Source organism: Brachyistius frenatus, unplaced genomic scaffold, assembly GCF_029030835.1.
Source record: "Brachyistius frenatus isolate BFR_SWC_R1_liver_20210118 unplaced genomic scaffold, ASM2903083v1 Contig_8, whole genome shotgun sequence".
Lineage (NCBI taxonomy): Eukaryota > Metazoa > Chordata > Actinopteri > Embiotocidae > Brachyistius > Brachyistius frenatus.
The window spans coordinates 2,280,468-2,303,787 of NW_027210607.1; the positions used below are offsets into that span (position 1 = coordinate 2,280,468).

At 41.2% G+C, this 23,320-nt stretch overlaps 2 protein-coding genes across 2 annotated transcripts; one reads left to right on the forward strand and one right to left on the reverse strand.

Moving 5' to 3' along the window:
• Positions 1–1,159: 1,159 nt before the first annotated feature.
• Positions 1,160–6,448, forward strand: tmem254 (transmembrane protein 254). The gene is made up of 4 exons (XM_069689865.1): positions 1,160–1,276; positions 3,118–3,221; positions 3,787–3,846; positions 5,629–6,448. The coding sequence occupies exons 1-4, from the start codon at positions 1,190–1,192 to the stop codon at positions 5,747–5,749; spliced, it is 372 nt and encodes a 123-aa protein (XP_069545966.1). The 5' UTR covers positions 1,160–1,189; the 3' UTR covers positions 5,750–6,448.
• A 1,437-nt stretch (positions 6,449–7,885) lies between these two features.
• Positions 7,886–19,672, reverse strand: LOC138615899 (L-threonine ammonia-lyase-like). Its single transcript, XM_069689775.1, has 11 exons — positions 19,557–19,672; positions 15,688–16,015; positions 14,387–14,503; positions 12,857–13,098; positions 12,247–12,412; positions 10,756–10,855; positions 10,485–10,560; positions 10,175–10,300; positions 9,735–9,902; positions 9,558–9,615; positions 7,886–7,984 (listed from the first exon to the last, which is right to left on the reverse strand). The coding sequence occupies exons 1-11, from the start codon at positions 19,670–19,672 to the stop codon at positions 7,886–7,888; spliced, it is 1,596 nt and encodes a 531-aa protein (XP_069545876.1).
• Between the last annotated feature and the right edge of the window lie 3,648 nt (positions 19,673–23,320).

Consider the following 23,320-nt stretch of genomic DNA (forward strand, 5'->3'; position numbering starts at 1 on the left):
AAATATTCACCCGACAATCTGATTTGTCAGGTTTTTTGAATGACACACTTGCTCAACAATGAAGCCCCAAAGGAGCAGCACTGCACTGAAATGTTTTTCTTGCTTTATGGGCTGCAGTTAAATACATGTTTTCAACTTACTGAATATATTAAATAGTTAGAAAACTCAATTGTCAGAATCTCTCACAGGTTTGTATCAAATTGCAGTTTACTGTGTATTTTATGTCAGTGTATTTGTATGTTCTACATGTATTGGTGGACTGTATTTAAGTATATTTACTAAATTACTACAGAAAAGTACAAATCGGAGGTATTTGTACTTTACATGACTATGTCTATTTTATGTTACTTCTGCTAAATGTCAGAGGCAAATGTACGTTTTACTCCATTACATGTGTCTGATGGCTTTAGTTACCAGTTACGTTTAAGATGACAATTTTTCATACCCTTTCTCTCCAGTGAAAACCATTGATCTCCAAATGTCTTATTTTGAAGATTTCTAATAAACAGGAGGATTAACTGTTCCTATATAGGTTGTGAAATATTTGCTTACTTTTTAAGATAAAGAAACATATTAAAAACTCTTTTGATCATGCCACAAAGCTGAAAACAGGACTGTCTTTCTGACTTCATGAAAACCACAGAGATCATAGCGATAAATGGTCCTCTCAGGACAATGGGACTACTGTACAGGCTTAAGACGATCGTATAGAAAATTATTCATTAATGTAGATTAAACCACAGTAGCTATATAAACCGACCACAACTTCAAACATCTACTGCGGTAAAATACAACATCCACATTAGTAACATTAATACAAAAACATCATATATATATATAATAATAAAACACCAACAGGGACCATTTTACTGCATAATGAGTTCTTTCACTTTTCATACTTTCATACATTTTGCCGATGATAATTTCATGAGCTACTTTTACTTAAATAAGCTTTATGCTGGAGTTTAACTTGTAGTGGTGTATTTTTACAGTGAGGCATTAGTACTTGCACATAAGTAAATGATAGACATATTTCTTACACCACCGTCTACACAAAATAAATACCATCCCTCTGTCACCCCTTCTCCGTCCGTCCTGCATCCCGGTGTCCCGGTCAGCTCTCCTCTCGCCGCTGTTGTTATTACACGGTCATATTTGACAGCGGGACCAACGCAGAGCAGCAGCAGCTATGGCTAAAAGTGATGGACGCGACTTCTTTAAAAGAACCAGCCTCTTCTGGATTGTCACCGTGACACTCTCAGTGGGATTTTTTACTGTAAGTTCATTGTATCCGCTGTAATTGAACTGCGATAGAATAAAGACAAGGAGAGCCGTTTGTCATTGTTTCTCTACCCGCGCGGTTAAATGCCACGGTGTTGTGTTGCGGAAAATGTCCTCCGGGTCGTTTTTTTTTATTTATTCTCAAAACGAAATAACGCACTTGTGCTAATAACCGTTCTGTTTCTCTTAATTTTTCTATATTGACATTTAGAACTTAATATTAAGTGAAAAATAGCCCTGGAGGTAATTGCCAAGTCACTGTTTTGCTGAAAGCTAATCTTATCAGTCCTCAGTAAGAGCACAGGTCAAACTAACTTCAGGGCGAAGTCCAGTTTAAAGTCCGCTCTCTGCTGACTGTCGCTGCCAAACTGCAGTCACGATATAACGTTAGTTTAATGTTCCTCTGTTCTTTGGCAAATGCCTATAACGATGTTGAATTATTCCCTCCGACAGTACACTGCGACAGTAAGGCTAACAAGTGGACTACACAGTAAACACCGTGGTTTAACTTGTAGCTAAGATACAAGTTCATCAAATATAATATAATATAATATAATATAATATAATATAATATAATATAATATAATATAATATATGCCGAACTGAGCAACAGCCAAAACATAATTTCAAAATGTCTTCAGGTGTGTCAGAGATGTGTTGCTGTTCTGGACACAGACGCAAAAAAAACATTGAGATCTTTTTCAATGGAATTCTGTGTATTTCCCAAAACAATTATCACACCGTTTTCACATACACAGTAATGTAGACAGAAATTTAACAGCAGAAATATACACACATAGTAAAAGGTTTGTTTATCATAGCTTCTTTTTTTTTTCTTTTTTTTTTTTAACCTATAATAGTTGAAGAAACACAGTTCAGCATCGACACACCTCACTGACCTCCAACAATGACCCTTTTACGCCTTTCAGCTCATACTGTATGGACACAAATCTGACTGACAGGTCGCAGGTGGGAAGAAGAAGAAGACAATAGCAGCACAATGTGGCACTGTCAGTCTGATCAGGTCACGTGAGGTGTTGTTTTTGACATACTTTATACATTTATTAACCAGTTTAATTTCGTTTTTCGGGGAATAAAGACAAACTAAACGTGATAGGTTATTACCTGGTTCTGTCAAGGGTCTTTGACTTTTAATTTATCTTCACTGATATAACTCCGGTCAGTTAATGTGGAATCAGATTCAGAAAGACGGCTGTTGAAGTGAATGATTGAAAGTGGTTTAAATGGCAGTAGATGGGATGCAGCATTAATAGGTGACATCAGCTTAACAGGTTCAAATCTGAAAAGTCGATTTTAGTGTCCACATATACACTCATTCAATTTCACATGAAAGCACTTCAGACGCAGTGCAGAACGGATTAACAACCAAAACTGTGATGAATTTCATCATTTCTCACAACAAGGCTGCGCTCTGTCGAGCACACAGCGCCTACAGTCACGATCCAAACCGCTACAGGGAGACAGTCACAGTGCCGCACCATTAACAGGACGCCTAAAATCATACAGCTCATTACTGCGCACCTTCTAATGGAAATGACAACTTATCTCCTGAGAGCAGACGATGGAGAGTACAGAGTCGGCTTTCAGCTGAAGAGCCGGTGACTCTTCTTCCGCTCGCCTTTATGCCACAAACTGCGTGTTATTGTACAGTCTCTTACAACACAGGCAGTCTTTCATTAAAGGTCGTAATTCGGTTTTAGTCGCAGCACTAAAGGGATTCAAAAGTTACAGTGTGAGTCAAACTCGTATACTGCATAGCTTTGTGCATATGGGTTATTTAAGTCAACGTTGAACTACTTCATTGCTGTTTTTCAGTGCATCGTGTTTACGCCAGAAAAAATCCCATTTGACCACCTTGGTCCTTTTGGCAGCTTCTGCAGACACCTGGTGGATAATTATGCCAACATCATGTACAAAGGGTAAGTGCCATCAGATATACTCTTTCTGAATAAAGATAGACACTTTTTCTGTGCAGAATACAAGCGTTTTAATCAGCAACACTGCAACACCTCTCACTAACAGAACGTGTTTTGTTTTCTCATTAAAAGGTGATTGATGTGATCAGAGCCGCTTCAAACGATGGTCAAAGCAGCCTCACAGCTTTTCCCTCCCGAGCCGTCAGCGCCTCATTCACAGGCTGTTAATTAGTCCTTTGATCACATGACAACAGTAGTAAGACAGCAAACAAAAGCATCATGTTGTGTTCTTGTTTAAGTCATGTGCCTGAGTCATCATTCAGGCTTTGGAGGTCTGAAAGGTGTGAAGTGGTTGACTTTAAGTGAGGGCATGTGACTCCCATTACCTCACGGGTGATGTCATGGTTGCTGTTAGTCATCTTTACATGAGGAAAAACAAAACTGAAGATTGTTGTCATGTTTTCACATCACAATCGTTTCTGAGTTTAGAAGTGATTTGATTTGTTACGTAAAGATGTTTCGGTAGATTTTCACAGTTTGATGAGAAATGTTTGTTTTTTTGTTACAGGTGGTGGGCAGCCTTTGCTATTCATGTGGTTGAGGCCTGTGTTGCACTAAGGCAATGCAGGTAAGAATGACAGGAACCTTAACGTCCACTAGGTGGTGCTGTAATCGAATTCTTAATCCACATACACATGAACATCAACTCTGAGTTTAATGGAAATTGTTTTTCTTCATAAATTAGATATTTAGATACTATCATGCTACATAGTAGCTACAATCTCTGCCTAAAAAAGAGACCTATGACCCATTTAACCATAAAAAATATATACAAATAACCTGTTAAATATAAAGTAAATAGTGAAATAAAATGGATATCTGATCTTTATTAAATACATTGTTGCTGCTTGGGATTTATAGCTGCTTTAAAACTGCTTTTGAATGCTGATAGTGGGGCAGCCTTTGTGTGTTTATATCTTAAACACAGATTGTGATTTTGAATGCAAACACGGAGGGGAAAAAAAGTAGTAGAAGAAGAAATGGAAATCTGGAGGACTGCAGCCAGACATCGAAGGGAAATTCCATGCTATGCCCATTGTGACATCATCAGGTCACTATATAAGGCCTCAGCTATCAGATCATTCGTTTTTGAGCAAGTGACACCACTGTGAGCAATAGCTAGACGCCGACGACTGATACAGACTACATCTGTTCAGAGACGAGCTGCGATTATAAACAAGATTTCTGTGATTCAACTCGCTAACAATTGGCCAGTCCAATCTCGAGGTTCCACAGGTTTAGGCCATTAAGAGGAGGGAACCAGGACATGTTCATGGAGCGCAATACGTTTCTCCAAGAAATCAAAAGACTGCATGAGCTGTTGGAAACAGAGCGGGCCAACCGCTCGGCTGAAAAGTCCAGACTTTCCGAAGAATTGAAGGAAACAAGGATCCAGTTGGATAAACAAAACCCGCTGAAAGAGATGTTCATTAACAAGGCCAAAGAAACAAAGAGGGAGCTGGAGAGGCTGCAGAAGTAGAAGAAGCAGTGCTGCTAGTTTGGCGGTTGCTGTTTTATTAAAGTTTATTAATATCAAACAGGTCGCATGTCCAGAGGGGCAAACAAACACACGTACATACATACGTACATACCAAGCTACAACCAACACTTACGTCACCCACTGGTTTGTGACCTCCCGTTATTTTGGAGCCAAAAGTGACTATATTTGGACGAGCTGGGGACGAACGAGCGGTTGATCTGAGTCGATCTGATTGGGAACCCGAGGACACTATGCCCTCACCCACCCATAGCGTAAACCCGACTGCCCTACAGGCGTGTCAATCAAACAGACATGCCCCCAAAAATGCCGCTTTTTGAGATACTTTAACAAAGGAGTAAATCCACTGTTTTCCGATTAAGAACTGTGACCTCTTGTTGTTTATCCTTCAAAAGCCTAAAAGCTCCTCTCAAACACACTGTCCATCCTAAGAGTACTCGGCTGCTACGAATATCGGGTACAGAGGAACAGATAATGTACTTTTGACGAGTACGAGTATATATTTCAACAATATCCGTGCTGATGAAAATTGTCATTGGTGGCTGTGGCTTCCCCCCTCCCAACACACACACACACACACACACACACACACACACACACACACACACACACACACACACACACACACACACACACACACACACACAAACAACTCCTGATTAAGCCCCGCCCCTTCAGAGTACGGATACAAATAATGGTGTACTCGCTTGTCCCTAGTTTCATACCCATATGTTAACAGAAATAAATATTTCTTTCGATGCTTTAGTTGCAAATGATGAATGACACAATGCTGTCCACTGTGGACATAACTAGAAACTAACCCTTGTCTGTGTCTGAATTAATTCCCTGCAGTAACAAAGGTATCAACGGCACGGTCACTCGCTGCCTGTGGGTTTTCCAGACCTTTCTGTTTGGCTTCGCCTCCCTCGGCCTGCTCATCAAGTACGACCCCGAGCGTCCCAAACAGCAGTGACGGCAGCAGGAGACGCCGACAGAGCAACAAAACCGCACAATGTAGAGAATCAAGAGTCAGTCACTTCCTGGTGCTTCTTCTTCTTCCACCGTCTTTGTCTTCAGCATAAAATCCTGCTGAGGGGCACAGAGACGTACTGGAGGAGGACATCTGAGCCTTTTCTATTAACATAAATATAATAATATATCTTTGATAAAGACACTACAAATTCTCTTAATGCCTTTATTCCTATGGTGAGCTCTGTTTCATTCCATATATTTTCTGTACACAAAGCTGAAGGATGGCGGCCTTCAGAGGAAATAGTTTAAAGTTTTTATTAATAACATTAACAGAAGTTATTTAAGCATCAGAGTTTTCTAGATGAATCTGTGTGGAGATTTTCTTTTTTTTTAGTCCAATACAAGGATAAGGGGAATCTTTAATGAAATTGCTGTGTGCTCTCATGATGTTTACATTCAGCCTGGATGGTGGCATCCGGGATGTATTTTTTCAGCTGCTGTGATGAACATACTGTCAGACAGGTTGGCTGCAGATGGTACGCTGCCATCAGCCTCAAAAGTCTTCCAGGATAAAAAATAAAGAGAGCTGCTGTCGCATTTGCCTTTCTCATACTGAAGTGCTGTGAGTTTTTAAACTACATGCTGGAAGTCTTAATGTTAACCCTGCAAAATAAAGAGTGATTTAAGAACTGCATCTGAAGTTTTTCACTCCCGAGTTTTATTCCTCTAAAAGCAAGCTGGTCTTCACCCTAAATATTACTGAATTTTACAGAAGAATTCACCTAAAACATGTTCAAACAAATGAGGATACAGTCGTGCCTGTGGCTCTGTGGAAATGAACTAAGCTAAGCTAAATGCTTTATGTAAGAAGTAACGTTTACCATGTTGACAATGCCCTTTAGCCTGTTAGCATGCTAATCAGCTCCAAGCACAAAGTACAGGGCAGAGGCTAATTTCAATTAGCTCCTGCTAAAAAAATTCAACATTTTTGATTATTTTAAAATTTGTGTCTGGTGTATAACATTTTAAATGCTTTGGTCCCTTTTTTATTATGGGACCTAATGTATACTCGCTCAGTAAAGTCTATTATCTACAAGAACATTCTCCATATGAGACAGTAGCATTTTGCCGCACTGCATTTGGGCAATCATCTTTTTCTGTAAAACTCCCTGCGTCATGATTTGAGGAGCTGCAGCTCTATCAGCGCTTCTAAAACCAACCTTCAACGTCTGCTCATGTCTGTAATTTTATATTATACAGTTATAAAATACAGCAAGCTTAAACCTAACCAATAATTTTAGAAGACATAGTGTTAGTTCTACTTAGACTTACAAATCACAACTCTGTTGTTCAGTGACCTCCAACAAGAAGGTGTTTGCATCACACAGATGAAGTGTGATGTGAGCTAAATAAGGGTGAAGCAGTCGTGCGGGGTCAACATGTCCTCTGCTTATGAACTTAAGAGCCTTAACCCGTCTTAAACAGCCCCGTCTCCACTCGAGCTGTCTCCAACCATTAATCAGGAGTGACAGGGCAGACACAATTCACTTTCACATCCTGCGTCACTTTTACTCCTGACCAGGAACAAACACTCCCACGCGTCACAGAAAGCAGGAGGCCGGGTCATTTGTCCAGTTTTTATTTGGAGAAGACGTTTACTCGGACTGACACTAGCACCTTGGACAGTATAAATACAGAAATATATACAGAATTTGAAAAACATCACTCATGGAAAAATAGATCTCATGTTCTGGTGTTTGTCGGGAGCTTGTAGTGCGTACTGGAAGAGAAGACCTGCATTTATCTGTACAGTCCAACCTGCAGCTAATGCAGAGGGAGATTCATGCTCCAATTCATGCAGTCTAACCACTTCACTGTAATAAGGGTGCCAGGATGAACAAAGTACAATAGCAGCATAAGTAATAAACTTAATATGAATAATATTTGCTCTATAATCTCAAGGCTTTTCTTACACACTGCTGAACAAGCATCGTCTGTTTATGTCACAGCATGTGTTTGCAGGTCATCTCACTTTTTAACACTGTGTCTTTCCTGTTTTTTTTTAATGTTTCTATTGTGAGTGCAGTTTGTGTTCATGTTGTTGTTGTTGTTGTTGTTGTTGTTGTTGTTGTTGTGATCACCGGTCCAGCCAGCATATAGAAGGGTAGCGCTCGCCCAGCGTCTTGCGCATCTGAGCGCTCTGTGTCTTATCCCTGGTTTCCACCACACACTCCACCTGTCAACACACACACACACGCGCACGCACACACACACACACACACACACACACACACACACACACACACACACACACACACACACACACACACACACACACACACACACACACACACACACACACACACACACACACACACACACACACACACAGGTAGTTACCCCTCTGGCATCACACACACTGATTAGAATTAGGGCGGTGACGTTACTTATGCAACACCTTTCACCTTTTGACACCGCCGGTGCATAAACAGTGCAGACTACAAGGGTAATAATAAAGCCAGGAGGTTATGGGACAATTCTGATAATTTCCAATGCAATCTAGCATTTTAATCAGGTTTTATAAGCAAGACATAATAAAGGAAACCATTATTAAAATAAGATAACTGGTCCAAGAGGATTCATCAGTTAAGTTTCTTTGCATTGGTGTACCCAGAGGCTTCTTTTCTACTGTAAATTATAATATCAGAATGTGTAACTTCTGTTGAACCAGCCACCATTATGGTACCAATGACAGGATGATGCTAAAAAGTACTGAAGAGTCATATCAGTTGCACAGCAATACTGTGTTTACAGTTTGCTAACAAGCTAAAATTGGCCGATGTGAACTAATGGTCACACCAGACCAAGTGACATAAATGACCTCGCTGCAGATGTCAGCGTACGACCCTAAAGTTTGTGACCACACAGACTGTCCACACTGTGAGTGTGGTGACTGCAAATGCACCAGGGAACATTTATTTTGAAGGGAGGCTGTGCAAGGACATTCACTGTCTCACACCTCAATAATGTATTAATTAAAAGGGTACAAGGACACACACATGGTGTTAAAGTCCTGCAGACACTCCTTTCCTTGAATATGCCATCACTTCCTCAACCGTAGGCCTCCAGGTGCCCATTGTAAAGTGATAATGTGCATCACATGTAGCCATGACAACGATGAAGTAGGTACATTTGTGATTGAAGCAGTCGCTGTCGGACTTTGGAAGTTTTTGGAAGTTCAAATTCCCGTCCTGTATCCGTCAACAAATCCGTCTCATGGCTGCACAGACTGTTTCGTACCGTAACTGGAGTCTGAATGGAACGTTGTACGTTTCTGCGTGTCCAAAGTCTGCATTGGTCAGCCATGAATTGTGTTTTATTACTTATCAATTTAACTTTTCATTTCTTAGAAGAATAATGAGTTATTTCTTCTTTCAGAAGTTACACAGTCACTTTAAAACCTCACACCAGGGTCAGTTATTTGAACGTTTTGGTATATTTTGTAAACAAGCATATAAATTGTATCTCACGTCTATTAATAAATAATTTATTAATACTGTCTATATTTGGTAATAATGCCATGATGAAAAAATAATCCATGAATAACTACTCATAAGGGTATCACTACAAACAGGCCACTTACCTACAGTTATGAATGTTGTTGTCCAATTAAGTTGTAGATAAATAACTGTCTTTATTTACTTTATTTGTATTTTTGGCCTTCTAATTCCCGCCAAATAAAAAAAAAAAAAACAAGAGTTTCGTGGCTTTGAAGGAAAAGTAGATGAGCGGTGAGATTAGTCACCTACCTTTGCCTTAAAGAGGTCTGACTTGTTGCTGTGTCTCCGATGGCAGACATCCAACAACCTGGGAGGGAGAAGACAAGACAGGGGAAAGAATTACACGTCTCACCAGAAAGACAGATTTAGCGTGGGGTTTAAAAAAAAGAAAAAAAGAATGTGTGGATGGACGGGTGCCCCGTCTACCTGACGTCTTCTCTGGACAGGACGTCGAGCAGCTTGGCCATGTCTCCTGGCCACTCTCCCAGCTGCACCGAGAACTTACTGACCCGGTCGTCCAGCACCAGAGCCCGGTCCACGCACTGCCTCACCAGCTCCAGCTCCATGTTAGCGCTTGTCACCACTACAGCAACTCTACAACACAGACACAGAGGCTTGTTTCATCTGCAGCCAAAAGGATTAGCAGTGCTGACAACGCTGCATTGCCAGAATGTCAAGCTTTTCAGGCGTTAAGTAAAAAGACATTTCAGCCCTCAGTGTTTGGACTATATTTAAAATGATACAAAGGGTTTTTAATCTGTTGGAAAAACTGATCTCAGGCAACTTTTGATGAAGCCGAAGTCTATTCTCCGAAGGGGAATAAGTGAGGAGAATTTCTCTGTAGGTTTCAGGTACGTCTGACCCACTTTTTGCCTCTCAGCTCTGGTAGTTGTCCGGCCAGGATGGCGGCCAGTCCCATGGCTCCCTCCGTGTCCACAGTGGAGCGTTCAAACTCCTGAAACCGCAGCATCGCCACCAGAGAGTTCTCCTCACTGTGAGAAAACCAAAAGGACTGCTATGACTCTTAAATACCAGGATGAGTTAGTACAGAGATGACTTTTAACAATACCGGTCACAGTATCCTTAAAGACATCATTATTTCAGAGGAAAAAGCAGCTATGTTTGTTTCACACAAGTAAAAGCTTTCCAAAGAAATGTACTGTGGAGCTGCAGTACCTGACGGAGATGACCTTATCTACCAGTTTCTTTGCCAGGTGAAACGTGTTAACACCAAGTGAACGCTCCATCAGATCTGAGAACAGTCAGAAGATCATCACATGCTCAGGAGAGAAATGAAAAATATTCTAAATGTGCACATGGTTATGACTTTGATTCAACATTTACATTAATGACAGTCCTGCACTAAAAATCTGAAACATGAAAGATGACTCATGACTCTAACAGTGCAGGTTTTTAAACTGGGTAACCAGACATGAGATGAGTTTACCTCCATAAAGTTTCTTATTGGGGTAGCTGTGCATGTCTTTGACTGGTCCGTCTGTTTTCAGGGATTGTAGCAGGAGAGGGAAACCTTCTGGTTCAATTCCCTGTTGGAGAAAATCGATTCGATTATTCCGAAGTGATTATGATCATACATAGTTATAAATAAAGGTACGAGTTTATGATCTAGCAGCTCTGTGAAACTGCACTCAGGAAAGACAAGGCTTGTTCAGATGACAAGGCTAACATGCTGATGTTTAGCAGGTGTACAGTAATATTTACCATCTTAATTTAGCATGTTAGTATGCTAACATATTAGTACTAAAAACAAAGTAGTGGTGGACCGACCAGCTGGGCTGTTTGGGTGGCAAAACTATTATGTTCCAGTGATTGACTGTATATAAACGTGGATGTAACTTCCGGGTCAAAAAAATGAGGCTGATGCAGAAGTGCCACTAGAGTCTTGCTCCAAAAAGCTTCCGGCTCCATAGACTCCCATTCAACTTGTTTCAGGGAAAACAAACTCAAAAGTTATCATTGTGTGGTTAGGTAAAGTCATTCCTTCTTGTCAGTTTTCTGGCGGTCCATCTGAAAATAATTGTCATTAATTCGAAAATATCTCCAAAATGCTGTGTTTTGGGGACGTGTCTGTTTGATTGACAGGCCTGTGGTGCCGTCAGGTCTCCACTGCAGGTAGATGGGGCGTAATGTACTCAGATTCCCAATCAGATTAAGTCAGATCAACCGCTCTCTCCTCTCCAGCTCGTCCAAATATGGTCACCTCTGGCCGAACTCGAGGCTTCATTATGGCCGTTTACAAACCAATGGGTGACGTCACTGTTGGTTATTCCAAGTCTATTCCCGCTCATCCACAGTGCATGTTCACTCTATGACATAAGTATAATTTAATCCACTAATTGCAAGACATTTTCTCTTGAATTCAGCTGGAACATATTAAACAGGCTGTATTTCAAAGTAAAGTTGCTTCCTCTCCACTGTGATTACTTGTAATGCTGTTTAATACCAACATGAAACATTTGTATGATCACTTTAATGAAAACAGGACCATCTATGGGCAGATTGGAAGCTTTAATCAGCTGCTTTGTTGTATTTTACAACGTCTATGACTCGGTAAGACCTGGCAGTAAATTTACTTGATTGCTTCGCTGTCCACGAGGAAAGGATATGAAAATGGAAGGAGAGGGCTGCCGCATGCCTCCAGTGTAAAAAGAGCAAAAGCTGCTGTGGGCACATTGTGGAACAGACGAACAACACTTCAAATATATTTATCTTATTAAGGAAATCCAAGCAGAATGAAGAGCACACTTGTGTTAATACCAGGCGGGTGATGGAGTGGGCGAAGAGCAATCTCAGCTTAGCAATAAAAAAGTAAAGGGTTACATGCCTCGTTTGCAGGAAGAGCATTAACAAGTTTATAAATATAGATGTTTATAAATTCTATTAATTCCCATCACCAAACCCATGAATGTCCACTTACTATGACAAGAATGCGAGAGTTGAGGTGTTTGATGGCTGCAGCCGTGCCGGCCAGTAAACTGTACTGTCCAGCTGCAGGAATAACCACTGCGTCGACTTTGGGCACTTGTTCGTAGATCTCCATGCCAACAGTGCCGAGGCCTGCCAGGTATACTGAACTCTCCTCTCTGGTCATCGGCAAAGAGAGAAAAAAAAGTATTACACTCTTTTTGTTATACAAAAAAGGGGAAATTGTATCATACTGGATGTAGATTTGTAGCCTTTTGCGAACCAGATCTATTTTCATTATATGATTTTCACTTGGTGAATATGGGTCTGGTCCCCCTCCATAGGGGATCGTTTGCACTCGTGCCATGCGACTGGACGTAGACCTCGGGTTCACTTTAACCAATCAGCATGTGCCAAAACTGGCCGACACTCTGCCACCACTGTCCATAAAGTGTGTTTTCCTAAGTACAGCATTATTTTTTAAATTGTTTTAATGAACGTCATCAGCTTGATGAGGTGCCGACCGTTTATTCCGTGCTGAACGTTCTGCGATTTTTACAGGCCACAGAGTTTAAAAAAGTTAATACTTTAATATATTAAAGTTGAATATCAGTGGGACTGACTCTTCCAGGTAGAGGTATCCGTTCTCTTTGGCCAGATGGCAGGCATGGTTCTGGGAATCGTGGCCCGTGCTGCCGTAGGAGATGACCATGGCGCCATAGTCTCTGTAGATCCTGAGACGGGGCGAGGAGCAGCATGATGGCATGATGACAAACACCGGGATCTTCATCTCCACAGCGTGGTGAGCCACGGCCATGGAGAAGTTACAGTCGGTGGCCACGATCACACCCTTCCTCTGCTGCTCCTGGAGGGACGTGAACAAACGCTTGACGTCAGTGATGGAAGGTTAGAAATGTTACAGGCTATAGTGAATAGTTAAAAATGTAGGAAGTAGTGTAATTATTTTAATTACTTAATCATTGAAATTTTACTTTGATGAATTTTCTGACAAATGTTTTAAACTGGGCATTAATTCTGAAAAGTCCTGAAGTGTAAACTGTCAAACTTTATTTAAAGTTATTTAACAGAACTTGAATTAAGATGTATTGATTTAAAAACAGAACCACCAAAATAAATGACAGTATGTCGATCACAGCTGACTGCAGAGAAGGAAACATTTTCCTAGAACCTCAAACCAAGTCTAGATTCAGGTCGACTCAATGCTGAGTGATGAGAGAGCGATCAACAGGTCTGAGGGCTGTTCACAGGGTTTTCACACTGATTCCTGAATGGCTCTTTTTAAATACTTCTTTGTCTGAGGCGATGCTAATTCAAACAAAAGAACAATCAAAAGCAAGGCTCAAAATTTGAGAGCATTCTTCAAAATGAATGGAGTCTCTCTGCATAGAGACAGAAGGGCAAAAAACGCAAAGCAACAGAATGACTATTATATTATACTTATACAGCTTTTTAAACAAAAGACCATATTCGGAGGCAACCCCTTTGTAATCACCAACATTTGAATAGTAACTGTAATTTAATTCCATATTTTCTCTCTTACGTGTATAATATGATTATGTAATTTGGTAAAAAGTTACTCCCCGACACTGCTTTACATGGAGTCATATATCACAAATATGTACACACAGCAAACAGAACTGAGTAAATAAAGTCAGTAGAAACTATTTGCAGTGTGTTGGAGATTAAAAGGCTAAGATTAGTACACTGTACCTTTCAAGTGCCCATGTTAGACTATAGTATGATGCACTTACACTCCAATATCACCAGTAACTGAGAATCATATATAACTAATAATGTCAAGAACTACATTATGTGTGACAGAAGGTTGTGTGTTAAACAAGTACTGTCAGTGTTTGTGTTTCTCACCAGGAAATCAAACCTACCGACTCTAAAACGAAACATAACCGGTGCTCCGGTCACACTGTTGGTGTGTGGTAGAAATGAGTCTCACCTGTTCATAGACAAACAGCAGACACATGCAAATAAATGCATCTCTGAGCTTCTGACTATTTTTATCACCACAGGTCAGCAGCGGTCAGTTGTCCCCTCTCTCTGTGCCTTGTGTTACCTGTGTGAGGGAGGTGTTGTGCTTTGTGTTACCTGTGTGAGGGAGGTGTTGTGCTTTGTGTTACCTGTGTGAGGGAGGTGAGCAGGTAGAGCACTCCTCTCTCCTTCACCGAGCCTGTGTAGTGCAGATGCTCCTTCTTCAGGTAGATCTCCATCCCGTACTGTTTGGACAGTCTGGAGTACTGCACACACAAAGAAGCAACACTTTCACAGCTGAACTCTGTTTCATGTCAGGAAAAACTGACCTGCACATACTTTGTCTTCCCTGTTCATTTAGGAAATGCCAGTTGGTTCACCAATAATCATTTAGACATCAAAAATGAATTCTCAGCGTAAACACAAACTGATTTCTTTCAAGGAAACTTGACTTAAAGTCTTTTTACTCCAACAAATGCTGTAAATGAACAGAGCAAACATGACATTGCACACATATACACAATATTCATATTATATATAGTTATTGTAATGGTTAACAGCCCACCTGTCCATTCCTTGTAGTTCTAATATTGTGTTAGGACCAAATGCAAGCGAATTCTGGCCTTGCGTTACTCGCGCGTGTACGGCTGTAAATATGCGGACATTCGCATCTTTGCATTGACTTTGTGTGTAACTGCTCCGCGGGAATAATTCGCTTCGCGTTTGGTCTGAACACATCATTAGTTTTAAACTGCCTTCTTTGAGCTGGATATTGAGACACTGGAACATTTCTGGGAGTCTTAGAGATACTGTTCTTGTGTTGTGTCTCGTTGAAAATAAAGGTGGAAATACACCTGTTTTTCAGTAGCAAGTCATTCCTTTTGACTTGTTAAAGACTTGTAGGTTTACAGTCTGTCTTAAAAACAATCCCAACAACATTTTCAGGCAAGTTTCACACCAAAGCATCAAATATCATCAGTTCACTGGAGAATACTGGATCAGTGTCACTTCGCGTACACTCGTATGACCAGGGTCCAAAAGGCAAAAGTGATATAATGAAGCACTAAAGTGACAAAGTCCGACTGAGGAGGTAGGTTGGTGGTGTTGGATCAATCAAACCCAGGACTTTAACCCAGGAGAACAGGGTTGGAGTCTGTGAAAGCAACGTGAGTTTCTTCAATTAAATCTTTTCCTAACTACCTCATCAGTTTCTGTACGTAACTCCAACCTCATGGTTTTCCATGCCGAGGCGAGGCCAATCCTGACACAGACACAGGATGCTGTCGTGGACTGATGGGTGTATCATGCTTTGGTTGCCTTGTTGACATCTTTCAAAGATTCGCTGATGAGCTGTGAGACTTGGGTCCCTAACAGAAGTCAGAGGTCACCCACCTCTTTCTTTCCCACCATGCCTGTGCACATTAAGTGAGCTCATGCTTTGCCAGCGTACCGTACAAGGTGTCTTCTGTATCCCCATCTGGATCCTGAAGGCTGCTGCGCTGATGTCCTCGAAGCGGAGGTACTGAGGAACAGGTCTGGGGACCATCCTGAACTCGCTGAGTCGTCTGGTTTTGGGGGGTTCCACGAGCATGATCTCGGGGGCCCCCGTGACTTTGGTGTCATGGAACGTCACGTCGCCGTTGATCAGCTCCTCCTCACCGAAGTCCTTCAGACGCTCCGGTTCGATTAAGGTGGATCGGCGGGTCGTGTTGCCGTTACTGACGCGGCAGCATTTGTAAGGGCCGACGGACTGACCGGGGCCCAGATGCAGCTCCTCTCTGGGAAACAAAACAACACACACATATTCAGTCCAACTTGGAACTCATTGCATTTCAGAAAAATTACCTGTGGTTTCCAAAAATGATTGACAGCACAGATTAGACCGTTTTACACATCCTGAATCCTGTCAGTCTCACAGTGAAAATATTTGGCAACTACATAAAAGTTCAGTCGAAATCATGTGTAGCTCCCTTTATTTCCGTATAAACCAAAGCTGTTGTTGCATGCTAATGTAACAAACATGAGAAATGTGTTAACCATGCGCAGTCAGGAAGCTCCAGTATCTCAGATTGAATTTACATCTTATAAACCTAGAAGATAAAAACTGAGCAGACATGGATGATGTGAAAATGAAGATGTGAATATGTGAACAGCTTCTTGAATGAAGACGTTTCAATGTTCATCACTCAGGTCACGAAGTTTATTTCCCCAAAGCCCATGAGTGCAGCACAGCACAGGACTTTTAAAATCAATGATTGTTTTCTACTGCATGTTTCCCACAGTGAACTAGAGTGTAACAGATATGATGCTGCATTCAAGTCTCTGCAATCTCCTAATGAAATGAATGAATGGAAAATTCACAACATTAAAGGATGCTTTGGAAAAATTAGCAATGTCGGTGTGTGAGCTGTAGTTACTAAATACATATTTCATAGACTGAATACAGTTTTATAGTATAAAAGAAAAAAATATTCTGCAATTTTGTTTAAATACATCAACAACCTCATAAACCTCCTTCAGAGGATCTATAATTGTAATGCTGTGATTAAAATGAAAGATTCTCTGAGACACCCTAATCTAGAGATATTAAACGTTCAGTAGTTTGGGTTGGGTGTGTAAAAATGTACTTTATGAAATAACATTTGCAGCCAAAGACAAGGAGTTCATGTCTGTTAAAACGTATTTGTTTGATTTTTTTTTTCTACCAGATATGACCCAGGATGTAGGATTGTCTTCTGACATAAAGGATCATGAAACACTGTCACATTTTTTTGAGGAGAAACAAAGTGTCATCAATATAGAGTGCTAATTTACAATCCAACACACACACACACACACACACACACACACACACACACACACACACACACACACACACACACACACACACACACACACACACACACACACACACACACACACACACACACACACACACACACACACATCTCTTCAGTCTGGCTTTTATGTGGTGTTTTATGATTTTATGGTTTTTGTAATTATAATTGTCTCATTGTCATCATTATTACTTATTTCATTTGAACTTGTTATATAATGATGTTACTCTGATCATGATATATGCTCTTCTATTACCTTTTATTAACATTTTACTGACTGACTGTGATTTAATTTATTGTCTTTTTTAATCTTTTTTTTTAATCTGTGCATTAATCTAATCCACTTTAATGAGCCCTTTTTAAAGCACTTTAAAATACATTTTACTTGTTTAAAAGGTTCAATATGAATAAAGTTTGATCACTGAAGTGATTTTAATCCCTGTTCATTCATCACTCCTTGAGTCTCATTAACATTCAAGACTGGTGGTAAGAACTTTTTCTAAAGTGACGACTTTACAGTTGTAACGTTCAGACGAAAATCGAACTGACCTCGACTCTCGTAAGGAACGTGAGCGTTTCCCTCCCTGTCCGAGGCCTCACATTCTTCAATCTGAGATAAATTAATTCACCTTTCATGTCAACCCAGCTTCCACCCTGTGACAGAATACATCTAGAAGTCAATTTATGATTCATTGGGTCATTCAGCTTCTCTTTTCAGGGGACAAACGCGAGCGATTAAAGTGGCAATTTAGGTGTGAGAGCTGGACAGTTTGATTTATAACAGCCTGGTGAATGGGCATGGGATGCAATCAAACAGTACATTTCATTTAAATTGTTCCATTTCTTTACAAATCTACAAATCATTCCTCAAACGACACAATGCCAAACTGGATCAGACACACTTGTGGAGGTTTCTCTCTAGTTAATGAGGGAGCTGTTCACACAGTGTGAACATAATAATAGGATTAACTGAGTCACTTAGCCTCTAAAGCAGTTCTCAAATGGTTAACAGGTAAGTTTGTAGGTTTGAATAGGGCTGTACAGTGGACTGATCTGCAGTATAAGGAGGGGTCTGCTGCATCATGATATTCCAGATGAAGCCCACGCAGGGTAAAATAATAAAGAGTCCACTGATAAAAGTGTCTTTGTGAGCCCAGTGTGCTAAAATAGCACCACCAGGTGGAGCAGCTCTCCCAAACAAAAGTCTCAATCTTCCCTGGTCTGCCAACACCCTGCAGAGAACATCCCGCTCTATTTATACCACATGATCTGACAGAAACAATACGGTGACCTTTCACCTGGTCTCCCAGTTCCATTACTGCTCCCTGCCCCACTTCTCCGTCCCTTTCAGACCCGACATTAAACCACACGGCATGCTCCTCTTTTGATTGTGAATAACAAAAGTCCAAGGCTGCACCTGTGATTATGGTGCTTCGGTTCAAAGGCAGAGTTCAAAAATGACATCAAAGGGGGGGGGGAAAGAGCAACATGGCAGCCTCAAAAAGCCTCATCAAAGCAGGAGATGAAGAGCTGAAATGGTAAAATAGCTTCTTTTATTTCAAAATGGTACAAAAAGCTAAAAAGCGAGGGCAAAGACAAAAAAAAGTGAAGGGGACATTTCAGTCCACCGGGCTTTCATCATCGCGTCTCAGATTCTTAATGTCCTTTAAATGCCCCAACTGGCCACTTCCTCTTTCATCTGGAACAATGTTCATTTGGCAGAAGAAAGCTTTTCCTAGCACGTGTGACCTGATCGCTGATGTTGCATGTTGAAAGTGCAGCTTTGCATCCTTTCAGGCACACAAACGACAACTTTCTTACTGGTACTGGTTCACATTAGAAAACCCTGACAGGCGTAGACTTCCATGTAAACTGGGACAAACAAAGAGGAAGTAATTGCAAATCGTGTTGTAATGTAATTTACGTATTGCACAATGCAATGCCACAGAATTGCATTAAGGGATTATTTCTTCACTCCAATGCTACCTTTTGATTTCTCTTTAAATCTTTCCAAATGACCTGGAAACAAAAAGGAGAATAAGGTGGAGAACCAAGGAGCGAGTCTACCAGGGCTTGGAGGGGGGGGGGTATCTCTCTTCTACAATGAGCAGGAGCTGAGGAAGAGGAAGAGGAAAGGAAGAGGAAGAGGCCATTTCTGGAGGCGACCTGGATCAAGGCGGACATTCAACCTTGATTTTGGGTCCGCAGCGGCCAGACACAGATTTGGAGGACAAAGGGTTGGTTTTGTTGAGTTCATTTTCAGATTAATGAGAGGCAGACAGGGAAGAGGCTGGAGATTCAAAGGTGTGATAGTCAGCAAACATAGAGGAGGAGGAGGAGGAGGAATAGAAGTAACTGGAGACAGAGGTACTGAAGCTGTGGAGGCAGGAGCTACCTTTGAACTCTCAGAGGGTGGATCGGTCACTACAGGGTTGATCTGGGTAGGGGAGAGGTCAGGGGGCTACTTCATGTAATTTCCCACCTCTGCCAGAAGGGGTCATTCTCCTCGCTGGCTTTCAGTGCAGGCCTCGGTGAGTACAAACGCTCAAGTCGCTCGCTCAAGTAGCTCGAGTAGAATAACTGGGCAGCAAAGTTCATCCTGGTTGAAGGACTTTGCTCTTACGGTCCAACAAGCGTCTGAATTCCTCTCCTGCTGAGTTGTGTCCGAGGACACTGACGGCTGCTGCTCCCACGGCGTAACGTCCCCCGCAGCAGCTCCCTCCCTCGCTCCTTTGCCCAGGGGCTATTTAAGAAGGGATTAGCCGTGGACACATGCACGTTGGCTATGGAGCATCTCTGTGCTGGCCCGGCCCCTCCCAGGGGTCTATTTCTGGGTCCAGACTGGGATTACTTCCCCTTTGTGTGACGTCCTGCTAATCAGACGGTCTAAGGAGATAGATGCAGACTTAGAGTTATCTAGGGAGCAGTGATCTGGAGGCTCAACCACACAGAGGAGACGACCACAGACAGAGAATCAGAAATGAGGGATTGCGGGGTGGGATGGGGTCCGAAAAGCAAGAAGGAGACAGTTTGTGTCCAGAACAAGTCCAGATTAAATTTCCAACAGTAAAGGAAATGGAAGTGTAGAAAGCAAACTGAGACTGAAAGGAAAGTGGAAACGAAATTAAATTGACTGCTTCCAGCACCCAGCAGAAGTCCTGATCCTGTTCAGCTCTGATCAGGTGTCCAACATGTCCCTCAAATCTGAACCGAGGAGCGACAGTGATGGAGATGCTTCCTCAAGTTTATGAGCCCCAACCAATGCCACTATGACAATGTCTATAATCTGAGGAAATCCGCTCAGTAAACACGGCACAAACTGTATTTGTAGGTAAATCAGAGCGCAGTGAAGGGAGTGTAAGCTGGGTCGAGTTAAGTGCCTTAGTACACTGCAGTTAGTGTCAAGTATAGTGTCAATCACAGAGCGGGAAACAAAGGTATGGGTTTGTGTAAAGTAGGCGGGGCATGGTGTCCTTGAGTTCTTAGTCAAATCCACCAGTCACTTCCCCCCTGCTCATCCAAATATGGTCATTTCTACAAAACCAAGATGGCGACAGCCCTAAAAAAAATAATAATAATAATAAAAAAAAAAATACAAACAGGAGGCTTCAGAGTTCACAAACTAGTGGATGATATCATGCTGGGTTGCCACTTGCTGAAACCTTTAAAAGCAAATTGTGGTCTCACATCCCTGTACCTCAACCTGTACATACTAAAACTGCCAACTGCCAAAGCCACTCTGAGGGCCGGACCAATCAGTGACAAGAAGGCGTGGCTAAGGGTGATGACATTGAAGTTATTCCAACCATGGTGGCGTTGGTAAAGTGTTGGCTCACAACATATGATATATGGTGGTCAATGCTGTTAAAGGCTGATCCAATAGTTTAAAAATGAACCCGAGGACTACATCCATGATGATGCAACAACTGGAAACAATCCTCCACAAAGAGCCCTTATATTCATGCAGGGAATTTAGGTTTGGTAAACCGGGCTAACAGTCACGAGGGGGTCCTTTGAAAAACGTCTTCTGAACCGCAATAGTAAGAAAGTTCTAGATTAACCCAGCAAAGCATCTAAACATGCCAACAGGTTTCTGCTTTTCTTTTCTTTCTTTCTTTTTTTTTTTTTTTAAGTTGTCCTTTTAGTCAAGTTGTTGTTACTATCTATCACAACACAGTTAGGGGAAACCAGAAGTCTACAAATTACTTCAATGTCTACTGAAAGTCTTAAAAACAGGCTTCACACACACACCAGCACACATCTCACTCAGAGTGGATTTAGCTTCTTAAAAAGCGTCGTGACGGCGGTGTATGCCAGCGGTCAGGCGGGAACAGAGAGCTCAGCTCAGATCTTGGCAACAACAAGGTTTACTGAGGTCCAGGTTGAGGTGGAGTTAACTGGTGGACTGAAGAAAATGATCATCTTTTATCTTTCTATGCTTGTGGTAACAGCTGGTCATCGGGAGACGCAACACCGAACAAAACACAGAGACGTATGGACAGCAGGAAGAAAGAGGACATGACAGAAATAGACAGCGAGAAGGTGACCTCGCTTCCAGCAGTCTGCCATGCCACAGATCAGCGTGACGCTGGACGACTGGCCTCCATGATCCTCTGGCTGTTTGTCCATGTAGACGCTCACTTCTTTACCATGTGTCAAACAGCCGGGCCTGATTTGACATTCAGTACCCGACTGAAGGGTCACAGGATGGACTTTGACATACATTTACATTTAATATTAGGCTGAAAAAGTGCCAATTTACATTCCCAATATATGTGCTGAGGTGAACAAACTTAAATATGCAGCACAAATGAAACGTCATGGTATTTGACGAGCTGTGTTAATAGAGAACACATAAATATAAACCTTTATTTTGAATTTTTTTATTATTATTATTTTGAAATATGATATGAATTGAAATTCAGAACAAATGTATGTCATACCATTTAAAACACTTATACAGTATTATACTTTGCATGTGTACTGTGCTCCTATTTTGCATGTTTTAATTTGAGCCTAACAATTAAGCATAATGGTGCTCTGTATATATTTACATACCTTAACATTAATATTGATTATTGCTCTGCATGTTTGTAAGTTATTTGAATCACTATTACAATTTCAAGACTATATTTATTTGCTTTATATAATGTCGTCTTTGTAAGGGTATATTCATGTTTATCCATGTGTGAATTTCAGATGATAAAGAGAATTTTGGATAACCTGCATCATTTATAATGCATACAAAATCATAAACATTGTTTTATTAAATATTAAAGAAATTGTTAAAACATCTTCTTTGTGTGATTTTAAATGTATGAAATTAATTCTGACAGCATGAAACTTCTGTTGCCCTCTTTCAAATTCTAATCTTGTTTCCTTTGAGGGTGTAGAAGTTTTCACTGACTTTGGTAAAACTTTAATAAAAATCTCCAGGAAGGCTGTTCAGGTGTGAGATAAAACACATCACTGTTTCTTTTCCTGCGTCCTTGGCCTCTATTTCTGTTTTTTTTTTTTTTTTTAATCTGCGAACAGACAGAAACGTCTCCCGACTCTCGCCTCTCATCTCTCCACTGATCCCTTCGCTCACTTTTCCTCCAGTTTTGGTTTGTGCTGCTTAACCTGTAGATCTGCTTAAGCGGCCCGACAAGTGAGCAGAACAGAGGGCTGAAGACAGTCTGGCTTAATGAAGATAACCACGTTTACTACATAACAGTCCAGCCGGTGTGTGTGTGTGTGTGTGGGAAGCTGTGTGAGTCACACAGACAGAGAGAGCATCAATTCAGTGGGAATAACAGAAACCAATCAATGCGATTATAAAGGGCATTCTCTGCTGCTCAATTGATTCTGATTCCTCTGACTTCCTGCTGAACAGAAAATAATGGCTGATTTTCCCAGAGAGCTCAGCAGCCTCGAGTCCTTTCGTTTTTCTCTTGATGTCATCCAAAATACAGCTCAAATAATGAAACAAAAATACATAAGGGGTTGTCTGCTGCAATCCTACCTCGTGCGCGGTTAGATATAAGTCATATTTGATGCATTGCAGTGTACTGATGCAAGTCAGTGTAATAAAGCACTAACATAGGTTATAATTATGACAGTGAAATCTTATGTCTGGGAGCAGGTAAGTCCCTATAAACAATATAAAAAGCTACTGCACATCATTTTTGTATGACCTTTAGTGAATGTGAAAATGCCAGTAACACAAACCCTGAGTTCCCTTCTGTAAAAGCCAGCTCGAGTGTG

Coding starts and splice junctions, on each gene's coding strand:
- tmem254 (XM_069689865.1), top strand. CDS start 1,190: ATGGCTAAAAGTGATGGACGCGACTTCTTTAAAAGAACCAGCCTCTTC. Junction 1,277..3,117: donor TCTCAGTGGGATTTTTTACT/GTAAGTTCATTG, acceptor GCTGTTTTTCAG/TGCATCGTGTTTACGCCAGA. Junction 3,847..5,628: donor GTTGCACTAAGGCAATGCAG/GTAAGAATGACA, acceptor AATTCCCTGCAG/TAACAAAGGTATCAACGGCA.
- LOC138615899 (XM_069689775.1), bottom strand. CDS start 19,672: ATGAACTTTGCTGCCCAGTTATTCTACTCGAGCTACTTGAGCGAGCGA. Junction 13,099..14,386: donor TGCTCACCTCCCTCACACAG/GTAACACAAAGC, acceptor ACGTCCCTCCAG/GAGCAGCAGAGGAAGGGTGT. Junction 12,413..12,856: donor GGATACCTCTACCTGGAAGA/GTCAGTCCCACT, acceptor GCCGATGACCAG/AGAGGAGAGTTCAGTATACC.